The sequence below is a fragment of the Myotis myotis genome, unplaced genomic scaffold (genome assembly GCF_014108235.1).
Source record: "Myotis myotis isolate mMyoMyo1 unplaced genomic scaffold, mMyoMyo1.p scaffold_m19_p_2, whole genome shotgun sequence".
In the NCBI taxonomy this organism is placed as follows: Eukaryota; Metazoa; Chordata; class Mammalia; order Chiroptera; family Vespertilionidae; genus Myotis; species Myotis myotis.
Genome location: NW_023416324.1, coordinates 156646318 through 156665912, shown reverse-complemented (window position 1 = coordinate 156665912; position 19595 = coordinate 156646318). Strand labels below are relative to the sequence as shown.

General features: G+C 44.4%; 2 protein-coding genes across 7 annotated transcripts in view; one reads left to right on the top strand and one right to left on the bottom strand.

Annotated features, from left to right (window-relative positions):
- Positions 1 to 884: 884 nt before the first annotated feature.
- On the bottom strand, positions 885 to 11911 carry ADPRH (ADP-ribosylarginine hydrolase). Of its 5 annotated transcripts, none has more exons than XM_036349635.1 (5): positions 11825 to 11911; positions 9634 to 9735; positions 7866 to 8189; positions 5260 to 5620; positions 885 to 4081 (listed from the first exon to the last, which is right to left on the bottom strand). In XM_036349635.1, exons 3-5 carry the CDS (start codon positions 8176 to 8178, stop codon positions 3667 to 3669), a joined length of 1089 nt encoding a protein of 362 aa, XP_036205528.1. In that variant the 5' UTR covers positions 8179 to 8189; positions 9634 to 9735; positions 11825 to 11911; the 3' UTR covers positions 885 to 3666. The 5 variants fall into 5 exon arrangements, with proteins under 5 accessions (XP_036205528.1, XP_036205525.1, XP_036205527.1 ...); XM_036349632.1 differs by lacking the exon at positions 11825 to 11911 and adding an exon at positions 10896 to 11149; XM_036349634.1 differs by lacking the exon at positions 11825 to 11911 and adding an exon at positions 10068 to 10086.
- Positions 11912 to 14226: 2315 nt separating this feature from the next.
- The window catches only part of CD80 (CD80 molecule), a 50288-nt gene continuing 44919 nt past the window's right edge, over positions 14227 to 19595 (top strand). For both annotated transcript variants that reach the window (XM_036350678.1, XM_036350679.1), the window contains exons 1-2: positions 14227 to 14458; positions 16848 to 17156. In XM_036350678.1, the coding sequence (XP_036206571.1) occupies positions 17060 to 17156 (97 nt within the window). In that variant the 5' untranslated portion in view covers positions 14227 to 14458; positions 16848 to 17059. The remainder of the gene's footprint in view (positions 14459 to 16847; positions 17157 to 19595) is intronic.

Genomic DNA, 19595 nt, shown 5'->3' with positions numbered 1-19595 from the left:
CAGAAGAGAGAGGGGAGAAATGAAAGAGGCATCCAGGTCCCCATTTCTCCTCTAAGTCTCTTGGGCCAGGACTGACCTTGGTGGGGAGAAAGAAGAGCATGACATGGAAGTTTTAGAATTGATTAAACTGCACTGGGATTCCCACTTCTGGGTGTATCTGCAAAGGAAATGAAAACAGGATCTTGAAGGGGTATCTGCACTCCCATGTTCACGGCAGCATTATGCAGCATAGCCAAGATGTGCAAACAACCTAAGTGTTTTCAATAGGTGAATGGATAAATAAATAAAATCATCTCACATTTTATTTATCGGTTCATGCCAGGGCTCCTCACATGGGGCACCACCTTGCCGGGGCTGACCAGCAGCCCCTGAACGACGGATGAACAGATTACTCTGACACAGTCTCACTGTGGGGGAGAGGGCTAAGGGACAGCCCGGCTGAAGAAGCCAGGCAGCCCCAAATGCCTGCCTCGCTAGGCTTTTATTGGAATTTTTATCTATAGATACAATCAGTACAGTGAGTAATCTTGAGAGGACACATGTCCTTTAGGCAAGGGCATCCAGGGCTTAAGCATAGGATTCCAGTAAACACCCGGGGGTCTCATATGCACAGACTTGTTTGGAAAGGTCAAGGAATAATTAGGGGCACTGCCTTCGACACTCCCCTAAGTCTCCCCTAAGTCGGAATTCCGATAAACAGGCCAGGCAGCCTTCCACACACCCCCCTTTAATCAGAATGTCCTCCTTACAACTTTCCAACCAAGTCTCTTGTGCTCCCCAACACATTCATATATGTATTTCTTTTTTTCCCCCACAACATGTATGGTCCTTGAGGGTATTATACTAAGGGAATAAGCCAGCCAAGAAAGACAAATACTACTTTGTGTCATTTATATTTGGAATTTTTTTTACTTAAGTCAAATTCATAGAAAGAGAGTAGAAAAGTGGTTGTCAGGGGCTGGGGATTGGGAAAAATAGGAAGAAGTTGGCAAAAGGGTACAAACTTTCAGCTATAAGATAAATAAGGATCTGACTTAAACCATGGTGATTATAATTGATAACACTGTATTGTATAATTGAAATTTACTAAGAGTAGAACTTAAATGTTCACATACACAAAAAAGGTAAATATGTGAGATGACAGGGTGGTCATTAACTAGATGAAGGAAATCCTTTCACAATGTACAAATTTATCAAATCACAATGTACACTTTAAATATCTTATAATTTTTGTATATCAATTATACCTCAATAAAGCGGAAATTTAAAAAAACTGGACTGGGATGGACTGGATTGTGTTTTTAATACTCGCCACCTGACCCCAAGACCAAAAAACTGTGTGATCTGCCCAAGATGATGCTGGGGGACAGGAAAAGCAGCTTCAAAAGAGTATGCATGAGGTTTGAGTTGGAGAAAAATAAAATCATTTTATGTTTGCTTCTTATCCAATTACAAAACAGGCCATGCCTCACATTCCACTTGTTGAATACACTCCTCTGCCCTTTTCTACATATAAGATTTAAGCATCTCGGGTCTGCTGTTTGGTCAGTGCGAATAGAATTCTAGTTCTCCGCCTTGCAAATGCCGGCTTTACTAACCACTGGTAGGACAAAACTCAGAAAGGGCCTTCCTGTCCAGATGTCGGCGTAGGTGAATGCTGTACCTGCTGTCCTCCCACAACCACATCAAAATTACAACTAAATTCAGAACAACCATCATTCAGAAACAACTGAAACCAAGCTGAATGGAAGTCTTACAACTAAAGAATTAAAGGAGAAGCCACATCAAGATTGGTAGGAGGGGCAGAGACTCGCAGCGGGTTGATCACACACCCCTGTGTGGCAGATACAAATCAGGAGGGCCCTGGCAGGTGTGCTCAGTGGTTGGAGCATTAGCACACACTACAAAGGGTCTTGTGTTTGATTCCTGGTCAGGAACACATACCTGGTTTGCAGGTTCACTCCCGGCCACACCCCTGGTCAGGGCATGTGAGGAAGGCAACCAGTTGATGTGTTTCTCTCACATCAATGTTTCTCTCTCACTCTCTCTCTTCCTCTCTCCCTCCCTCCTTTCCACTTTCTCTGAAAAGCAATGAAAAAAATATCCTCATGTGAGGATTGACTACAACAAATCTTGGGAGGGGTATTTTGTCTACAAAGGTCCCCCTGAGGAGTGACAGGTCCCAACCCCACACCAGGCCCCCTAGCCCAGGATTCCAGTGTCAGGAAGAGAAGTCCCCACAACTTCTGGCTGTAAAAACCAGCAGGGATTGTGCCTGAATAATCGGAGCAGGTTTCATCTACAGCAGTGATGGCGAACTTTTTGAGCTCGGCGTGTCAGCATTTGGAAAAACCCTAACTTAACTCCGGTGCCGTGTCACATATAGAAATTTTTTGATATTTTCAACCATAGTAAAACAAAGATTTATATTTTTGATATTTATTTTATATATTTAAATGCCATTTAACAAAGAAAAATCAACCAAAAAAATGAGTTCGCATGTCACCTCTGACAAGCGTGCCATAGGTTCGCCATCACTGATGGGTATATGTGAGCTGAGGCTTGAAGGATGAGTACAAACTTCTCAGGAAATGAAGAGAGGGGTGATGTATTCATTGGACATCATTAGCAGTGTAGCATGATCAATGTGTTATTTGTAAAGAAAACTCTGGAGGGCAACGAAGACGGCAAGAATGGAGATAGGAGGCTAACTAACCACATTCACGTAATGTAGGCTGATTACACATTTTCTGTGTGCTAGGTTCTGTACAGAGGAGAATAAAGACAAGTAAATAAGCAACAACAAACTATTAACATGTAAATTGCCATGCCTAGGATCAGCACCTCCGCAGAGGTGAGAAATCCAAGTGAAAAATACTTGCTGCAAAAAGGTAAAAGAGGTGACAGATTTGAAGGGTATTTGAGAGATAGAATCATCTGTGCATACTGCTGGCTGTTCCCATGCACCTTACAGCTAACCATTGCAAGCATCGGAGCCTTTACTTGAAGGCATTAATGTTTGCTTTGCACAAGAGGAGGCTGAGAAGCACCAGGGGCTTAGTAGTTAGGACCACCAATGTCAGATGGAAGTCGGTGGATAAATACTCCAGGTTTGCTTGTCTCTCAGGGGGGACAACCATGAGGAATGCCTTACACAAAGGACCTACATGGACCGAGTCCCAGCTGCTGACAGTGGTAACCTGCTCATTACTGCACCTTGTACTGTCTCCCCTCCCTTCCCTGTCTCACATCCCCATGGTCCTACCAGTGCTCCCTGCTATCACCTCTCAAACTATCTGTACTCAAATCCTTGTCTCAGAGTCCACTTTTGGGGTAACCCAACCTGAAACAACAGAAAAAAACTGAATGAGAGATTAACTGATAAAAATGAAGATGCAAATAGGAGGCTATGAGATTTCTAGCTTGGGAGATGCTGACCGCATCACCCGAGTTAAAGACCCTTCAGGAGAGGAAGACAGATAGATTCAGGGAGAACAGAATGAGCCTGGGAAGACTGAGTTTCAGGGGCCCCAGGGACTTGTTACCTCAAAATTCCCTGAATACGTACAAGGTTAAGACTCTTGACTTTGGAAAAAGTGAAAAGAAAATGAGCAGAAAGGGCACTACACAAGAGAAGAAACCACCAGAAATGAACACCCTCTCTCCCTAAAGGGCAATTACAGTATCTTCCTTTGACCCAAGAGAATATAAAGCTCTAGCTACTTCCTCCAGCCGGTTTCTGTATTCTAGTTTCTCATAGTTGGAGGGACTCACTCCTTTAAAACCATGCATAACTCCCCACCAGCAGCCAGCAATGGCAGCTGTGGAATCACTATCTCCGCCATGGAAAAAGGCTCGGTGGGCAAGCTCCTTCCAGGAGTCTCCTGCAGCCAGGATGGCATCATAGGCAATCATGGGGGCATCGTGTCCACTGCTGCCGCCCCAGCCAGAGTAGCTCACAGAGGTGTAGAACTGATCCCTTTCCTTCACATCGTAGGGCTTGGGGAAGGTAGGGGCTGATTTGCCATCCAAAATCCCTCTAAGTTTTAGGTACCTTTCCCATTGGTCTTGGAAGTAGGACCTGTAGGAAGGAAAAGAATCTACAGTCAATTGAAAAGTTGATAACCATAAGGAAAGGTACCAGATGGATGTGTGAACAGGAAAAAAACTCCAAGATGACTTCAACTTCTTGTATTAATATCATAAGTGACATTAAAAATTTGCCCTGACTGGTTTGGCTTAGTGGATAGAGCTTCAGCCTGCGGACTGAAGGGTCCCAGGTTCTATTCCAGTCAAGGGCATGTACCCTGGTTGTGGGCACATCCCCAATAGAAGGTGTGCAGGAGGCAGCTGATCGATGTTTCTCTCTCATCGATGTTTCTAACTCTCTATCCCTCTCCCTTCCTCTCTGTAAAAAATCAATAAAATATATTTTTAAAAAAAATAAAAATAAAAATTTAAAATTAACTCATCTAAGTAAGAGCCATTCAATACAGTTTTGCTAAGGATTGATATAAATAAGGCACTGATACCTATTGCTAAATTAGAAAGGCATATAGCAAGCTAAAGGTGAGAATTAAAGATTTGTTTTTCTTGAACTGAGATTAATGTTAAGTCTCACCTTTCAGGGGGCACACTTTATTTATTTAGTCTATCCTTATACATTTTATTGTATTTTCTAAAAAAATTATATATATTTTAGGTGTACTGCATAATGATTTGATATACATATACATGGTGAAATGATTACTAAGAGTTGTGTGTTGTTGTTTTTTCAAAAGGGAACTTTGGAATATCATGATCATGGGTGATTTCAGCAAGAAGCCTCTGGACCTTTTTATTCTAAGAAAGGCAATGTGAAGTAAACTCAGAAAAAGGGGAAAATGTGGTTTTACCACCTTTTCTTACTAATTAGCAAGTCAACACTGAAAAACAAGTTCCAGGAGATGGACGGGAAAGTTCATCTCAGTCTAGGATAGCCACAAAGACTATAGAAAGACAGGATCCCTATACACAAGGGAAGCACTGCAGCTGCACTACTCACTGAGGTCTTCACTGGGCCACCCAGTGGCAACCACTGCTAGAACTTGAAGTCCTTAGCAGGTGGGTAGGGAGGGGGCTGGATGCAGTAGATGACAAAACTGGATGGTGAGAACCATGACAGTTGCTATGATCTAAGAACTCTAGGCATACACAGGCACGCACGTGTGCACACAGATGCAACGCTTTTCCAGCAGGAGTATGCACCTATAAACTTACCAGTGCTCAAGATTCTTCTCCACAAAGTAGCCTGCTTGGACAATGTACTTTTTAGCTTCTGGTAGCACCTCCATCAGTCCTTTCCCCCATTGCCAGGGAGGCTTGCCATTCACAGCATAGGCTGTAAAAAGAGCAGACACAAGGGCTCCCAGGTAGCCGGTGGGGTGGTGGTGGGTCATTCGGCCACTCTCGATGCTCACCTGGATCAGCATGTCCAGCTGGCAGGGGTAAGGGAACCTGAGACCGATGCACATGGCTCGCATAGCAGCCCCACAGCCTCCCTCGTGGTTGTTAAAGGGAATCCTCCAACCATTGTCTTTGTCTGGCTCCAACAGCATGGCATTCTGCACTGAGGCACCTCCTGGGGAAGAGTCGGAGAGGGCATGGGGTCAGTGTAACCAAAGCAAAGGCTCCAGCAGGAGGGAAGACCAAGCTCTGGTTCCAAGTCTCTTAAATGGAAACTAAAAACAAAACAAAACAAGAAAATTATGACAAACACCCTCAACTCCAAGCCAACATTGTGCCTTACTTTATATATAACCCTTAGCATGATCCTATATAATAAAGAGGTAATATGCAAATTGACTGTCACACCCTTGCATAAGATGGCCACCCCCATGTGTTCAAAGATAGCTGCCACAAGATGGCCTGTAGGGGAGGGAAGTTAGGGGCGACCAGGCCTGCAGGGGAGGACAGTTGGGGGTGACCGGGCCAGCAGGGGAGGACAGTTGGGGGCGACCAGCCCAGCAGGGGAGCAGTTAGGCATCGGTCAGGCTGGCAGGGGAGTGGTTAGGGGGTGATCAGGCAAGCAGGCAGGCAGGCGAGCGATTGGGAGCCAGCAGTCCTGGATTGTGAGAGGGATGTCCCAGATTGGAGAGGGTACAAGTTGGGCTGAGGGACACCGCACCCCCCCCAGTGCACAAATTTCATGCACTGGGCTTCTAGTAAGATTAATAAAAGAAGCAGATTCATATAGAGAGCCTTGGAATCTTTGCCAGTTATTACTGAGACATCACAATAACTCAAAAAGGTAAAGTATAACATACCCTCTTTTTTAAATGAATAAGCTAAGGCTCAGAGCTTAAGGACCTTGCTCAAAATCATGTAACCAGCTCATCACCAGCCCCATCAAAACCTTTTTCTCCCAGCCCAAGCCCTTAAAAAATCCAAGGAGAAACTGACAACTGGAATTCCCAAATGTCAGAAAGAGGACAGTTCGAGTGAATAGCGCTAGGCTCAGAGACAGAGCAATGGGTTCAGAGCCACAGTGTGCCCTTGCGTTTCCCCCACTATGTGCGAGCAGTGTGATCAAGCTTGTCCTATCACCCTATCCTACTGGAAACCGGGAACGCACACATGAACAAGCAGCAGCAGTTATATATGGTGGGGTGGGGTGTGGTGTTACTGTTCCCTTATGGTCAGTTATTCACAACAAGGTCATGGAAGGCATAAGTGGACAATGAAAACTTTCCACTTGTCAATCTGATGAGATATCAGATGTAGAGAAAGAAAGAACAGACTGGCTTTGAATGCCAATTCTTGGGGTCACCAGAGACCCTGCGTATGTGTGTGGGAGGGGGAGCATTTTCATCAGGAGGCACTTTTCATCAGCTCATAAGCTGAACTGTGTCCTCTAAAATTCCCATGTAGAAGCCATAACCCCCTGGTACCTCAAAATGTGGCTGTACTAAGAGATTGGACCTTGAAAGAGGTGATGCAGTTGAAATGAGAACATCAGAGTGGGCCCTAATGCAATCTGATGAGAATAAGAAGAAATCTGGACACACAGAGACACCAGGGATGTGCACCGTGAAAGAGAGGACACAGATATAAGGAGGTCGTCTGCAAGCCAAAGAGCAAGGCCTCAGAAGAAACCAAACTTGCTGACACCTTGACCTCAGACTTCGAGCCTCTGAAACAGTGAGAAATAAAAGTTCTTTAAGCCACCAGTCTGTGGCAGTTTATGATGGCAGCTCAAGCTGACCAACACAGGAGGAGAGGTAGGTCAGAGGGGCTAGGGAAAGGCGATTCAAACCACCTGGTGACCCAAGTGGCTATAACAATTTCCCAAGCGGGCAAGAACACTTGTGAACAAAACTGGAAACAGAGAAGGAGTCTCTGCAAGACACTTTCCATTTTCTTTAAAAAGAAAAAAAAATGTTTTCTTTATATTTGTTCATTACAGAAAACTTAGAAAATACAAATGCGCAAAAAGAAAATAAGAAACTATAAATACGCCCATTACACAGATATAATTAGTAATATCTTTGTGTATGTTCTTCCAGACTTCTCCCAAGAGATATACATGTATCCTTTATTACCAGTGGGTTTATAAGATACATCCGGTTTTGTAACCTATTTATCTTTCACTTAATATATAATATCCTTCCATATCAGAAAATATTTATCTGTATAATTTTAAGTGGCTACAAATGTATCGCCATAATAAAATAAATTATGGGACATTTAGGCGGTGCCTATTTTTTAATCACAATTATAAAAACTACTGTCTCCTTGATATGTAAATCTCAGTGTCAACACTGTAATGACTTCCTTGGGCCTGTTTTATTCTCCACTTGCCCAGGACCTCCACTGGCTGCCCTCACCTGGTGCCCGGCCATCCATGTCTTCCATGCAGTCTTGGTAATGCTTAGCAAGGAGGGAGTACAGTCGACCCAAGTCTGAGACTTTCCCGGCTTCCACAAGCGCGTCTGCCGTGGCCAGGTGCATCACCGTGTCATCGCTGACTCTCCACCTCTGCACATCTATGGCGTCCAGGCCCCCAAGCTGGGCCAGCTGCTGGTGGATCTTCTCCCCGCTCCTGAGGAACTCCCACTTCCCGTTGAAGTACCCCAAGGCATCTCCTGCTGCACTCAGCACCATGGCAGCCACATACCTCTCAATCAGTCCCCCACACATGGTGAGGCTGTCTGTAGGGGGAAATTAAGACACACAGAGGACAAGGAGAAAGAAAAAAGTCAGAAAAATAACAGCCGTATCTACATTTTATTGAGCATTCACTACTTGTAGTCACTGTAGTAAATGCACCTCATTTAATACTCACAACTAGTCTGTGAGGAATGTATTATTAGGCCCATTTTATGGATGAGTTAAATGAGGGTTATAGAGATAATTCTGTTTCAGAAATGCTAAGTGACTTGTCTTGGGTCACAAAGCTAAGTTGCATGGCTCAGGCTCCATATGACGCCAAAGCCCACGATTTTAACTACCACTCCATCTTTGCCTCTCTGGGAGGGTCAAGCCCATTACATTCTGCAAGGCAAGCCAAGCTTAGCATTTTCTTTTTAGTGGGGACTTGGCCTTGGAAGTGCATCCCTCCTTTACTTAAACAATACTTCCCATTACAATGCACAGTTCACAAGGCACCTGCACATTCTCTGTTCTCATTTTTAGACAAGATTACAGTACCCATTTCACAGATAAGAAAACTGGGGATTGCCCTAGCTGGTTTGGCCCAGTGATTAGAAGGGTCTCGGTTTCAATGATAGTCAAGGGCATGTACCTTGGTTGCAGGCTTGACCCCCAGCCCCAGTCAGGCGCCTGCGGGAGGAAACCAATCGAGATACCTCTCTCACATGGATGTTTCTCTCTCTCTGTCTCTCTCCCTCCCTTCCACTCTTTCTAAAAATCAATGGAAAAATGTCCTCTGGTGAGGATTAACTTTTTTAAGAGACAGAAAAACAAAACAAACAAAAAATCAAAAAACCAAAAAACAACAACACTGGGGCTCAGAGAAGGTAAATTAACACAACCAGCAAGTAGAGGCACTGGGACCCGAACCTGCTGATTCCAGGCCACTCACCTCAGCACAGACCTACTTACTAGGCAATCTCTTTGTGCCTCAGCCTCTACATCTCTAAAATGGTGATAAAAATAGTAACAATTGCCTGGGTTTGTTCTGAGGAGTAAATAAATACATTGTTTTGTTAAGCACTTAGACCAGTGCTTAGCACATCATAAGCACTATTTGTATTATTCATATACAACCAGGGAAAAGATTTTTCTCTTCCTGAACTAGAATACTTCCTTCTCACAACCTTCCTTTCAATAGCAATATTTAAATTTTGTTTTTCTTCTAAATGCTTACCTTCTAGAGTCCTAGGAGCTCCACAAAGATAACCGCCATGAATCTATTCCTGGTCCAGTGCTGGTTCTCCTGCAGGCGCATTTCCAATGCTCCACTGTACCCTGTTGCCTTAGCACTCAAGTTCTAGGACTCAAGTTCAAAGCCTTTACTGGGCCCATCCCCTCCACTGCATAGGCCAGCGAAACACCTGTGATGGCTGGCAGACTAGCACCTCCTCAGCTCAAGCTCTTTCCACACCGAAGATGCCCATTCTCCCTCCCACTTACCTAAACCCTATTGACTCAGGGTTTATAGTCCAAGTACTGGGGCTTCCAAGAGTCCTTCCCGAGCTGCACGCTGCTGGCCTGGGAAGGCAGGCTGGCCAGCACCTGGGGAAGAGTAAATGAAGACTGAGCATACCAATCCTGATCATGCTGAATTTCTTAGCTCACAAAGGATGTTTGTAAAACGTTATTTACATGCCCAGAAATTGGAGTTGAGGGCCACTAGACCTGAGTCTGCCAAGAGTGGGCTGTGTGATTGTGGGTAAGCCATCCACACTGGACCTGGGTTTTCCCAATTTATACTAGTAATTGGAGACGGGGAGGGGTGGGGTGGGGGTGGGGGTGGGGGTGAGGGGGAGGAAGGAGGCCACAGATGCTCCCTGGGCTCCGGTCCTGTGCTGGCGGCTTCACAGGACCAGCTGTTAGTCCCTCTGTACCCGCTCTCCCAAAGTCCTCAGCTTCCTTTGTGTAATTCCTGGCTCCACCGAATATGTTTTGTGACTTGCAAGCGGGGGCGGGACAATGACCACCTCTTTCCGCTGGAAAATCCTTTTAACTTTCACATGGAACTGCCCTAGCCTTCCGCTTTCAGACCGCGCTCATCCCCTAGCAGTGGTTCTCAGCCTTCTGGCCCTGTAAATACAGTTCCTCATGTTGTGACCCAACCATAAAATTATTCTCGTTGCTACTTCATAACTGTACTGTTGCTACTGTTATGAATCGTAATGTAAATATCTGATATGCAGGATAGTCTTAGGCGACCCCTGTGAAAGGGTCGTTTGACCGCCAAAGGGGTCGCGACCCACAGGTTGAGAACCGCTGCCACTCAGTACAATTCTCTCCCCGACTCTAAAATCGAAACTAAGATTGCTCAGCTGCTTCCCGACAGACCTCAACGTTTTTGGGAGGGGCGGGGGGTGGGGGGGGGGGGGACACGTCTGTCCCAGCCGGGATGGGGGTGGAGAACCTGGTCACCGCGTGGGAGGAGGGCAACCCCCAAAACGCTGTGACCCGGGTGTACCTGGTCCCTGGGGAGGAGGGGGAGGAAGGAGGGGGGAGGGAGCGCTGGTGGGACCTGGTCACCGCCAGGAGAGGGGGCGGGAGAGGGGCGCCAGGGGGAGGGGGCGGGAGAGGGGCGCCAGGGGGAGGGGGCGGGAGAGGGGCGCCAGGGGGAGGGGGCGGGAGAGGGGCGGGAGAGGGGCGCCAGGGGGAGGAGGCGGGAGAGGAGCGCGCAAGGGGAAGGGGGGGAGTCGGGAGACGGGTACCTAGTGGCGGACAAGGGGGGAGCGGGACTAGGGCGGGGCCTGGCGCGGCGAGTTCAGGGTCCCGGCGAGGCCTGGTCGCTCCGGGCGGATGGCACAGGGCGGCGGGGAGCCGGGCTTTGCGCGCCTGGGGCGGAGCCTGTCCCGGCGGGGCGCGCCCCGAGCAGCCAGCCGCGGTGCGCCTTCTGCTGCAGCCTCCCTGCCCTGCAGCGCCCTCCGGGCCGGCGGGGACCACAGGGCCCGTCGGTGACTCACGTGGGCCCCGGCCGAGGCCTCTTCCTGCCGGGCTATGTAGCCAAATGCTTAGAAAAGGGCCCTTTTCAACTTCCTGGGCCCCTCACCCGTGAAAGCGGACAAGAATAGTTAGTACTCGCTAGGGTGGTTGCTAGGATTAATTTTAACTCTTGTCATTTATTTGGCAGCTGAATATTATTTTTCATCCTGCGAGTTAATAAAAGTAAAGAAATACTAAGACTACTTTTGTCTAAATAAATGAATGTGCCAGTTTTTTTTAAAAAAAAAAAAATTAGAATCAACATATATGTGTACCAAGAAGAGGTTCAGGCTAGAATAAAGAACAGAGCATTTATTTGAGCAAAAGGAGACAAAAATCTGTGGCAGGTCCATTCTCGGAAATTCCAGACTGCAGACTTGCAAGGGCCTGAGTGCGGACCTTGAGCAGGGGTTTTCAAATGGTTTTCACACTGAACATTTTCTGCAAACAAAGCCTTACCTAACGCCATTATATAAAATTGCTGGAAACTAAGCTGCTTGGGGCGAAGTGGTGCGTGTAGAAGACGACTGGGAGCCTGGACCCTTTCCCCTGTAGGAGATGGGGGTTGGGGTTGGTCCTGGTGGTAGTGGGGGGTTTGGGGGGGGGGGGCAGCCAGGAGGGAGGGCGAGTCCTGGAGAGAGCAGTGGCTGGTACTTACCAACTGGTGCAGAGGGCTTCAATGTTCACAGAACTGCGTGTTCACGCCAGTGTGGCTGGGCCGACGGACTCATCTTTCACAGCAAGAAGTCAATCTAGATACACAAAAATAAAAATATGTCCTTGGAGAGCATAATCATGACTGCAACCTTTAATGTTCTCACGGTTTCTTTTTTTTTTTTTTTAGTCTTGAAGGGATATTTTAGGGGAAGTGCCTCTTGTCTAGAGGAAATATTTATATGAATTCAGCAATTCCATCAACTTGTCTTTCTCTTTAGTGAAATTCAAGTAAAATTAAATTTAAAATTGTATCTGAAATGTGGCTGTTATCGTTTTATAAAAGTATCTCTACCCATCTGGGGAAAAAAAAAATCTGTGGCAGGCAGTTAGACACAGTAGCAGAGCAAGGACTATGGGCCACGTACAGAGGTCACCAGGGCAGAAAGCCCCAGGTGCCTACCAAGGGACAATTGGAGGGTGGGACCTCACCCCCAGGGGACTGTTCCTCCCCTGGCAAATCAAAGGTCCTGCTGGACCCCCTAACCTTCCCTTCCTAGAGACAAGCTCTAGGCCTCAGTTGTATTTGAGCTCAAGGCCTACAAAAGCAACAAAACCAGAGAGGAGATCCCCATGGCTGACCTCAGGACCAGCTGCATTGAATAATGAACCCCTGCCCAGGCACCAACCAACCAATCAGTGGAGACCTAGACCCTGAGAAGACACACCTGGAAAATTGCTGAATATTCTATTGAGATCATCCTCTCGGATCTCCCCTAAAATCTCCACCCTTAAGACCCTTAGTTCAGAGGACCCAGCATGCTCTCCCTTCCTCCTCCCATCTCGCCGTTCCTTCCCCCAGGCATTACCATTACCTTCCTTACTCCCAAGCTCCAAGGGCCCTGCTTCTACCTCTGTAACTTGTTTCCTAAGCCCATTTCATCTACAAATTACTACTTCTACCTCTGTGATTTTATAAATAAATATGGAGTCTTGGCTCTGAATTCTTTCCTAGCCAGACTCAAATATGAAGGTTGCTGAACCCAGGTGCTGTCTGATCCCACCCATCTAACAGTACAGTTCCCGCAGCCTATGAAGGAGCAGCCCAAACTATGCCACAGTGATCAAAGAAAGGCAGGGTTCATTAAGGCAAAAACCATAAAATGTAATTTTTTCATGCAAATGAAGGATTTCTGGCGAGATTAACAGGGATTGATTAGTCCAGTATGCAAACTAGGGGGTTTCAAAACTCCAAAGAGGTAGAGTCCACTTATGTCCATGGAACAGTGGTTCCAGGATGTTTATGGCTCAGCCTGGAGCTGAGTTTAGCAGCAGCAGGTTTAGCAACATATCAGTAGCTCTGAGAACTGAGGCACCAAACTCCATGGGCCTCATTTCCTTAATTGTCTCCTGACTCTTTTTAAGTGACTCAGCAATGTTATTCCATTTTACTTTTTCTATTATCATTAATATATTTTGTATACCTACTCAAATTTTTTATTTGCTATGCCTATTTTTTCTGGCTGTAATGACCTAGACTTGGCCTGAGAGCTTTTTAAAAATAAAATAAAAAATTTTTTGAGATACAATTTACATGTAATGAAATGCACTCATTTGGTGTGTTGTTCAGTGAGTTTTGATCATGTACCTTGGCACTCTCCACCTGGGTGACAAAGGGGAAAGCAGTTATCCATCACCTTCCAGCCCCATTTGGTTAAGACTGGCCCTATAGGCATTAACTCCTCCCATATTTTCAGACTGCACACACTTGAGTGCAAAACTTCCAAAGGTCCCAACCAAAGCAACAGAGAAGCTCAGGGCCAACAGCAGTCAAAGGGGCAGGCCCAGGCAGGCGCTGCTGTCAGGTTCTACCTGTGCGAAACAGGTCAGCTGGATTAGCACCGGCCGGCCATTTACCCACAGAACACTCCAGAACTCTACAGAGGACATAACCACAGCAAGCTGGCTGGCAACGGGATTGGTTGGAAATGGGATGGATGAGAGGCTAAATCCTCTTCACCCCATGCCTTGGTTCTGTCATTGTGCTCCCCTGAGGTGCATTCAGTGTCTCCCTCACCACGGCTGCCAGGATCCCACTCTGTGAAGAGGGTGGGATGGAGAGGTGGGCATGCAATCAAGAGTGGCCTTATGAGCTGAGTACTCTCCAAAAGATGTCCACTACATATGATGGTCCATTCCTTCAGTGGCATGACTAGGGAGGGATAACTCTAGGTGCTAAAACAAAACTTGGGATTAGAACAGAAGCAGGTAGCCCATAAAGCTCACAAGCATCTACAGCCAAAAGTCAACCCTCCAACCACTTTCTTCCCTCCCCCTCGCTACCCGCTGCTCTCTTAGGACAGTGTGTGGTTGGCCCCACCCATCAGTCTAAGAAACTGACTGAGCTCTCGGAGCTTCCTCAAATCATATCATCATAACCATACCTTGTGCTTTTATTTAATTATGCCTGATGGAAAACTCGAGTAAGAGGAAGTTGGAAGGGGAATGCCGCCTCTGTGACATAGAACTTAAAGTACAACTGAGCAATTTGACAGCATTTCAAGCTACCCAAAGGAGAACATCTCAGAAGTGGGTCCTCCTACTTTAATTTTCAACACAAGAGAAATTGTTCTTCAGCGTAAGTAAATTTACTATTATCTTAATATGGGATAGCTTGTTATGTCTTTTTTCTTCCCCTTTTATTAATAGATTTTCTGATTTATTTTTTTGCGAAAAGGTATTTAAGAAGTGAGACACTTGTTTTTCTATGTTAATATGTTAAGAAGGAAGTCGTTTCCAGTACTATGTTGAATAAGAGTGGTGAAGGCCAGCGATCCTGTCTTGTTCTGATCCTAAGGGAAACGCTTTTACTTTTTGCTCACTGAGTATGATGTCGGCTATGGGCTTGTCATTTATGTCCTTTTTAATGTTGAGGTATCATCCCACTATTCCCACTTTACTGAGAGTTTTTGTCATAAGTAGGTACTGGATTTTATCAAATGCTTTTTCTGCATCTATTGATATAATCATGTGATTTTTAACCTTTATTTTGTTTATGTGATGTATCATGTTTATTGATTTGTGAATATTGTACCAACCTTGTATTCCCAGAATGAATTTTACTTGAACATGTAGTATGATCTTTTCATTGTATTGCTGGATCTGGTTTGCTAATTTTTTTTGAGGATTTTAGCATCTATGTTCATTAGAGATATTGACCTATAATTTTCTTTCCTTATAGTGTCTTTATCTGGTTTTGGAATTAGAATAATGCTGGCCTTGTGAAATGAGCTTAGAAATTTTCCTGCCTCTTAAATTTTTTGGAATAGTTTGAGAAGGACAGGTGTTAATTCTTCTTTGAATGTTTAATAAAATTCACCTGTGGTCTAGGACATTTGTTTGCTGGAGATTTTTTTTTTTTTTTACTGCTTCAATTTTATTAGTTGTAATCAGTGTACTGTATTCAGGTTTTCTGATTCTTCCTGATTCGGTTTTGAAAGATTGTGTGTTTCTAGGAATTTATCCATTTTGCACAGGTTGTCCAATTTGTTGGCATATAGTTGTTCATATTATTTTCTTACAATCCTTTGTATTTCTGGTGTGTAAGTTGTCATTTCTCCTCTTTTGTTTCTGATTTTATTTATTTGGGTCCTCCCTTCTTTTTCTTGATGAATCTGGTTAATCTCTGTATCATTTATTTACTTCCGCTCTGGTCTTTATTATTTCCTTCCTTCTACTTACTCTGAGCTTTGTTTGTTGTTATTTTTCTAGTTCTTTCAGGTGTAGTAGGTTTAGATTGTTTGAGATTTTTCTTACTTTTTAAAAAAATCCTCACCTGAGGAGTGAGGATATTTTTTCCATTGATTCTAGAGAGAGTGCAAGGGTGGGTGAAAGGGGAGAGAAACATCTATGTGACACATCAGTTGGTTGCCTCCCACATGTGCCCCAGTGGGGGCAGGGATTGGAACCTGCAAGCATCAGGCGAGCAGGCTGATTCTCTAACCAATGAGGCACTCTGGCCAGGGCTTTTCTTGCCTTTTGAGATAGGCCTGTAGTGCTAAGAACTTCCCTCTTAGGACTGCTTTCACTGTGCCCCATAGATTTGGGGTTGTTGTCTGTTCATTTTCATTTGTTTCCAGGTAACTTTTTATTTCTTCCTTGATCTATTGTTAATACATTCATGGTTTAATAACATGTTACTTAGCCTCCATGTGTATGAATGTTTTTAGGGTTTTTTTTTTTGTAATTTCTAGCTTTATACTATTGTGGCCAGAGAAGATGCTTAATATAATTTCAATCTTCTTGAATTTATTAAGACTTACTTTGTGTCCTAACATGTGATCTATCTTTGAGACTATTCCATGTGCACTTGAGAAGAACATATATTCTGCTTCTTTGGGGTGAAATATTCTATAAATATCAAGTAAATCTACCAAATCCAGCATGTCATTTGCCTTATTTTATGTCTGGAAGATCTATTCACTGATGTCAGTGGGGTGTTCAAACCCCCTACTAAGACTGTATTGCTATCAATCTCTTCCTTAATGTTCACCAAGAACTTCTTTATATATTTATATGCTCCTATGTTGGGTGCATATAGGTATACAAGGATTATATCCGCTGTTGTACTGATCCTTGTAGTATTATGTAGTGACCTCCTGTGCAGATGATGTTTTATTGAGCTGTACACTTGAAACTTGTATGGTTTCACAAGCCAATGTCACCACAATCTATACTAATAAAATGGTAATATGCGAATTAGACCAGATGTCATACCGGACATCCTTCCTGACAAAGCCGGGACCCAGGCGGTGCCGCCCGGGATCCCCAGGTGCCTGCCCGGGCAAAGCCACCCGAAAGAGGAAAGCCTGGGTCCTGGGTGCAGGGGCCAAGGCAAAGGCAGTTAGGGGATCAGGCAGGCTCAGATTAGGATCCCCAGACTATTTTAGGCAGGCAACTAGAGAGTTTTACAAGCCACAGTGGACTGACCTTCCTTCCTGAGTGACTTTTATCTTCTTCTTTTTCAGGGTGTCAGAATAAATCCACAATCTTTTATATTCAGGATTTTAAAGACCTGGGTACATCATCAGCCTCTCCTCAGTGTGTTTTGCAATTGACTCCTCTGTGTGAGGCAACTGAATTTCTTCTGCACAAGCCTGGGACTCGCTTGGAAGGTGCCCAGTTCTCACTTGGTGCAAAATTGTTTGCTTTCGTTTTTTCATTGTAAGGAGCAGAAGCCATGGGTCAAACAAAGTGGAGAACACTACCCTCCAGGCGCTCGTACCTCAAGCTCTTTCAGTCTTTGGTGCTGGCTGGCCATTTTTACTTCTCGTCAGGTAAGCAACTTGGCTGAGTTCATTGTTTCAGGGCTTAGAGAAATGACGATCTTTCTAATTTGAAGAGGGAAAGAAAGCAGTTGAGGTGTATAATCTTCCTAATGTTAAAATTTTCGCTTAATGTGTATTTTTATGCTTTAGGTGTTGATGCCCTTTGTGCACACTGGCATCTGACATTAAGTGGTATCAGATTTAGAATAAAACTATTTTTTTAGTTATTTTTAACTTACTACATAGGTATTTCATGTGTGTTCTGCAAAGAATATTTTATCTTCTGGAGGCTTTTGTTTCATCTTAGGTGCTAGGTTTAGGGGACTATTCAGAAGGGTGGGACTCATCCTAGCAATAGGATGGCTCAAACTCTATTTTTTCTATCTATCTATCTATCTATCTATCTATCTATCTATCTATCTATCTATCTATATTTATTTTAGAGAGAGGAAGGGAGAGGGATAGAGAGATAGAAATGATGAGAGACAAACATCAATCAGCTTCCTCTTGCAGGTTCCCCACTGGGGATAGAGCAGGCATGTGCCCTGACCTGGAATCAAACCATGACCTCCTGGTTCATGCGTTGACTCTCAACCAGTGAGCCACACTGGCCAGGTCCAACTTTTTTTTTTTTTTTAATATATTTTTATTGATTTCAGAGAATAAGAGAGAGGGAGAAAGAGACAGAAACATCAATGACAAGAGAGAGTCATTGCTGGGCTGCCTCGTCCATGCTCCACACCAGGGATCAAGCCCGTAACCCATGCATTCGCCCCAAGCAGGAATCGAACCGTGACCTGACTCATAAGTCTACACCTAGCCATTGAGACATGTCCACCGGGCCCGACTTTATTTTTCAAATCAAAGCAAAAGCCCTAACCAGTTTGGCTCAGTGGATAGAGCGCTAGCTTGCGGACTCAACGGTCCCAGGTTCGATTTCGGTCAAGGGCATGTACCTTAGTTGGGGGCACAACCCCAGTAGGGAGTGTGCAGGAGGCAGCTGATCAATGTTTCTCTTTCATCGATGTTTCTAACTCTCTATCCTTCTCCCTTCCTCTTTGTAAAAAAGTCAATAAAATATATTTAAAAAACAAAACAACAACAACAACAAAACCTAAAAAGATAGCCCTAAGCGGTTTGGCTCAGTGGATAGAGCATCGGCCTGCGGACTGAAGGGTCCCAGATTCAGTTCCGGTCAAGGGCATGTACCTTGGTTGCGGGCACATCCCACATAGGGGGTGTGCAGGAGGCAGCTGATCGATGTTTCTCTCTCATCGATGTTTCTAATTCTCTATCCTTCCCTTCCTCTCTGTAAAAAAGTCAATAAAATATAAAAAATAAATAAATAAATAAAATAAAAGCAGAAGATTTGCTTTCTGCTGAGCAGTATAGTATCTGGTTTCCCCAAAATAAAAAGAAGGCTTTGGCTACCACAGTTTGCCAGTCTACAAAGAGCCAAATATCAGAAGTCCTCGTGTTAAGAGCTCTTACTTAAAACCTGTCTCACTGTGGTGTTGCCCAGAATGTCTAAGTTGGGAGGGAGAGAAAGAAAGGGAAGGGAAGAGAAGTTAGGGGACACAGATTACTTGACTATTTTGTATATATTTTATAGTTATATTATATTTCCAACAGTTACAATTTTCTTCTGGGAAGTTGGGAAAGCACTCCCAAGTTAGAGTCTTAGAGAGTCTAAGTAAGTTTCAAAATATTTAGAAGAAAATTTGTACAGGCTTCCTAGGTGTGTGTGTGTGTGTGTGTGTGTGTGTGTGTGTGTGACACAGAGAGAGAAACAATAAAAAAGATAATATAAAAAGATCATTAACAATAAATTTAATAAAATTAAAAATGTATATTAAAAATTATAGCAGCAAAAAAAACGCCACACACATTAAAATGAAAACTAAGGCTTTAGCAGTTATGCCAGAAAATTCATCATAGGCAAAAGGAAGACAATCTTTGAGCTAAAGAAAAACATTTAGGAAAGCACCTTGTTCTATTTTCATCTCATGGCACACATAAATTAATTATGTTAACATTCTGTGGCACACCAAAATATGTATTATATTTGTTGCCAATCTGGCCAAAAAACAGGTGTAATTTTGATTCATTCACACCAGACTATTGTTGTGTTGTCTGTTGTCATTGTTTTATTTGACAATCTAAGGGAAAAGAGGTCAGTGCCCCTGACTAAATAGTAGGGACTATTTAGTATTGCATGTTTTAAGAATTCTTGTGGCACACTGGTTGATCACAAAAATCACTGTTTTGTAGTTACATCCAGATTTTACTGTTGCTGTTCTGAGTCACAAATGAACCCATGAGCAAACAAAGTCACAACACGTAAAGAGCAGTGAAGTACCCGGTTCTGACTGTAAGAGCCCAAGATCAAGCAGACCAGGGTGGGCTGGGGCAATTGGGCAGGTGGGAGATAGGTGGTGGTGCGAGAAT

Excerpts from the sequence above, each read along its gene's own strand:
- ADPRH (XM_036349635.1), bottom strand. The coding sequence starts at position 8,178 with ATGTGTGGGGGACTGATTGAGAGGTATGTGGCTGCCATGGTGCTGAGT. Across the intron at positions 5,621-7,865 it reads CATGGATGGCCGGGCACCAG|GAGGTGCCTCAGTGCAGAAT; the intron begins GTGAGGGCAGCC and ends ACTCTTCCCCAG. Across the intron at positions 4,082-5,259 it reads GAGAAGAATCTTGAGCACTG|GTCCTACTTCCAAGACCAAT; the intron begins GTAAGTTTATAG and ends TCCTTCCTACAG.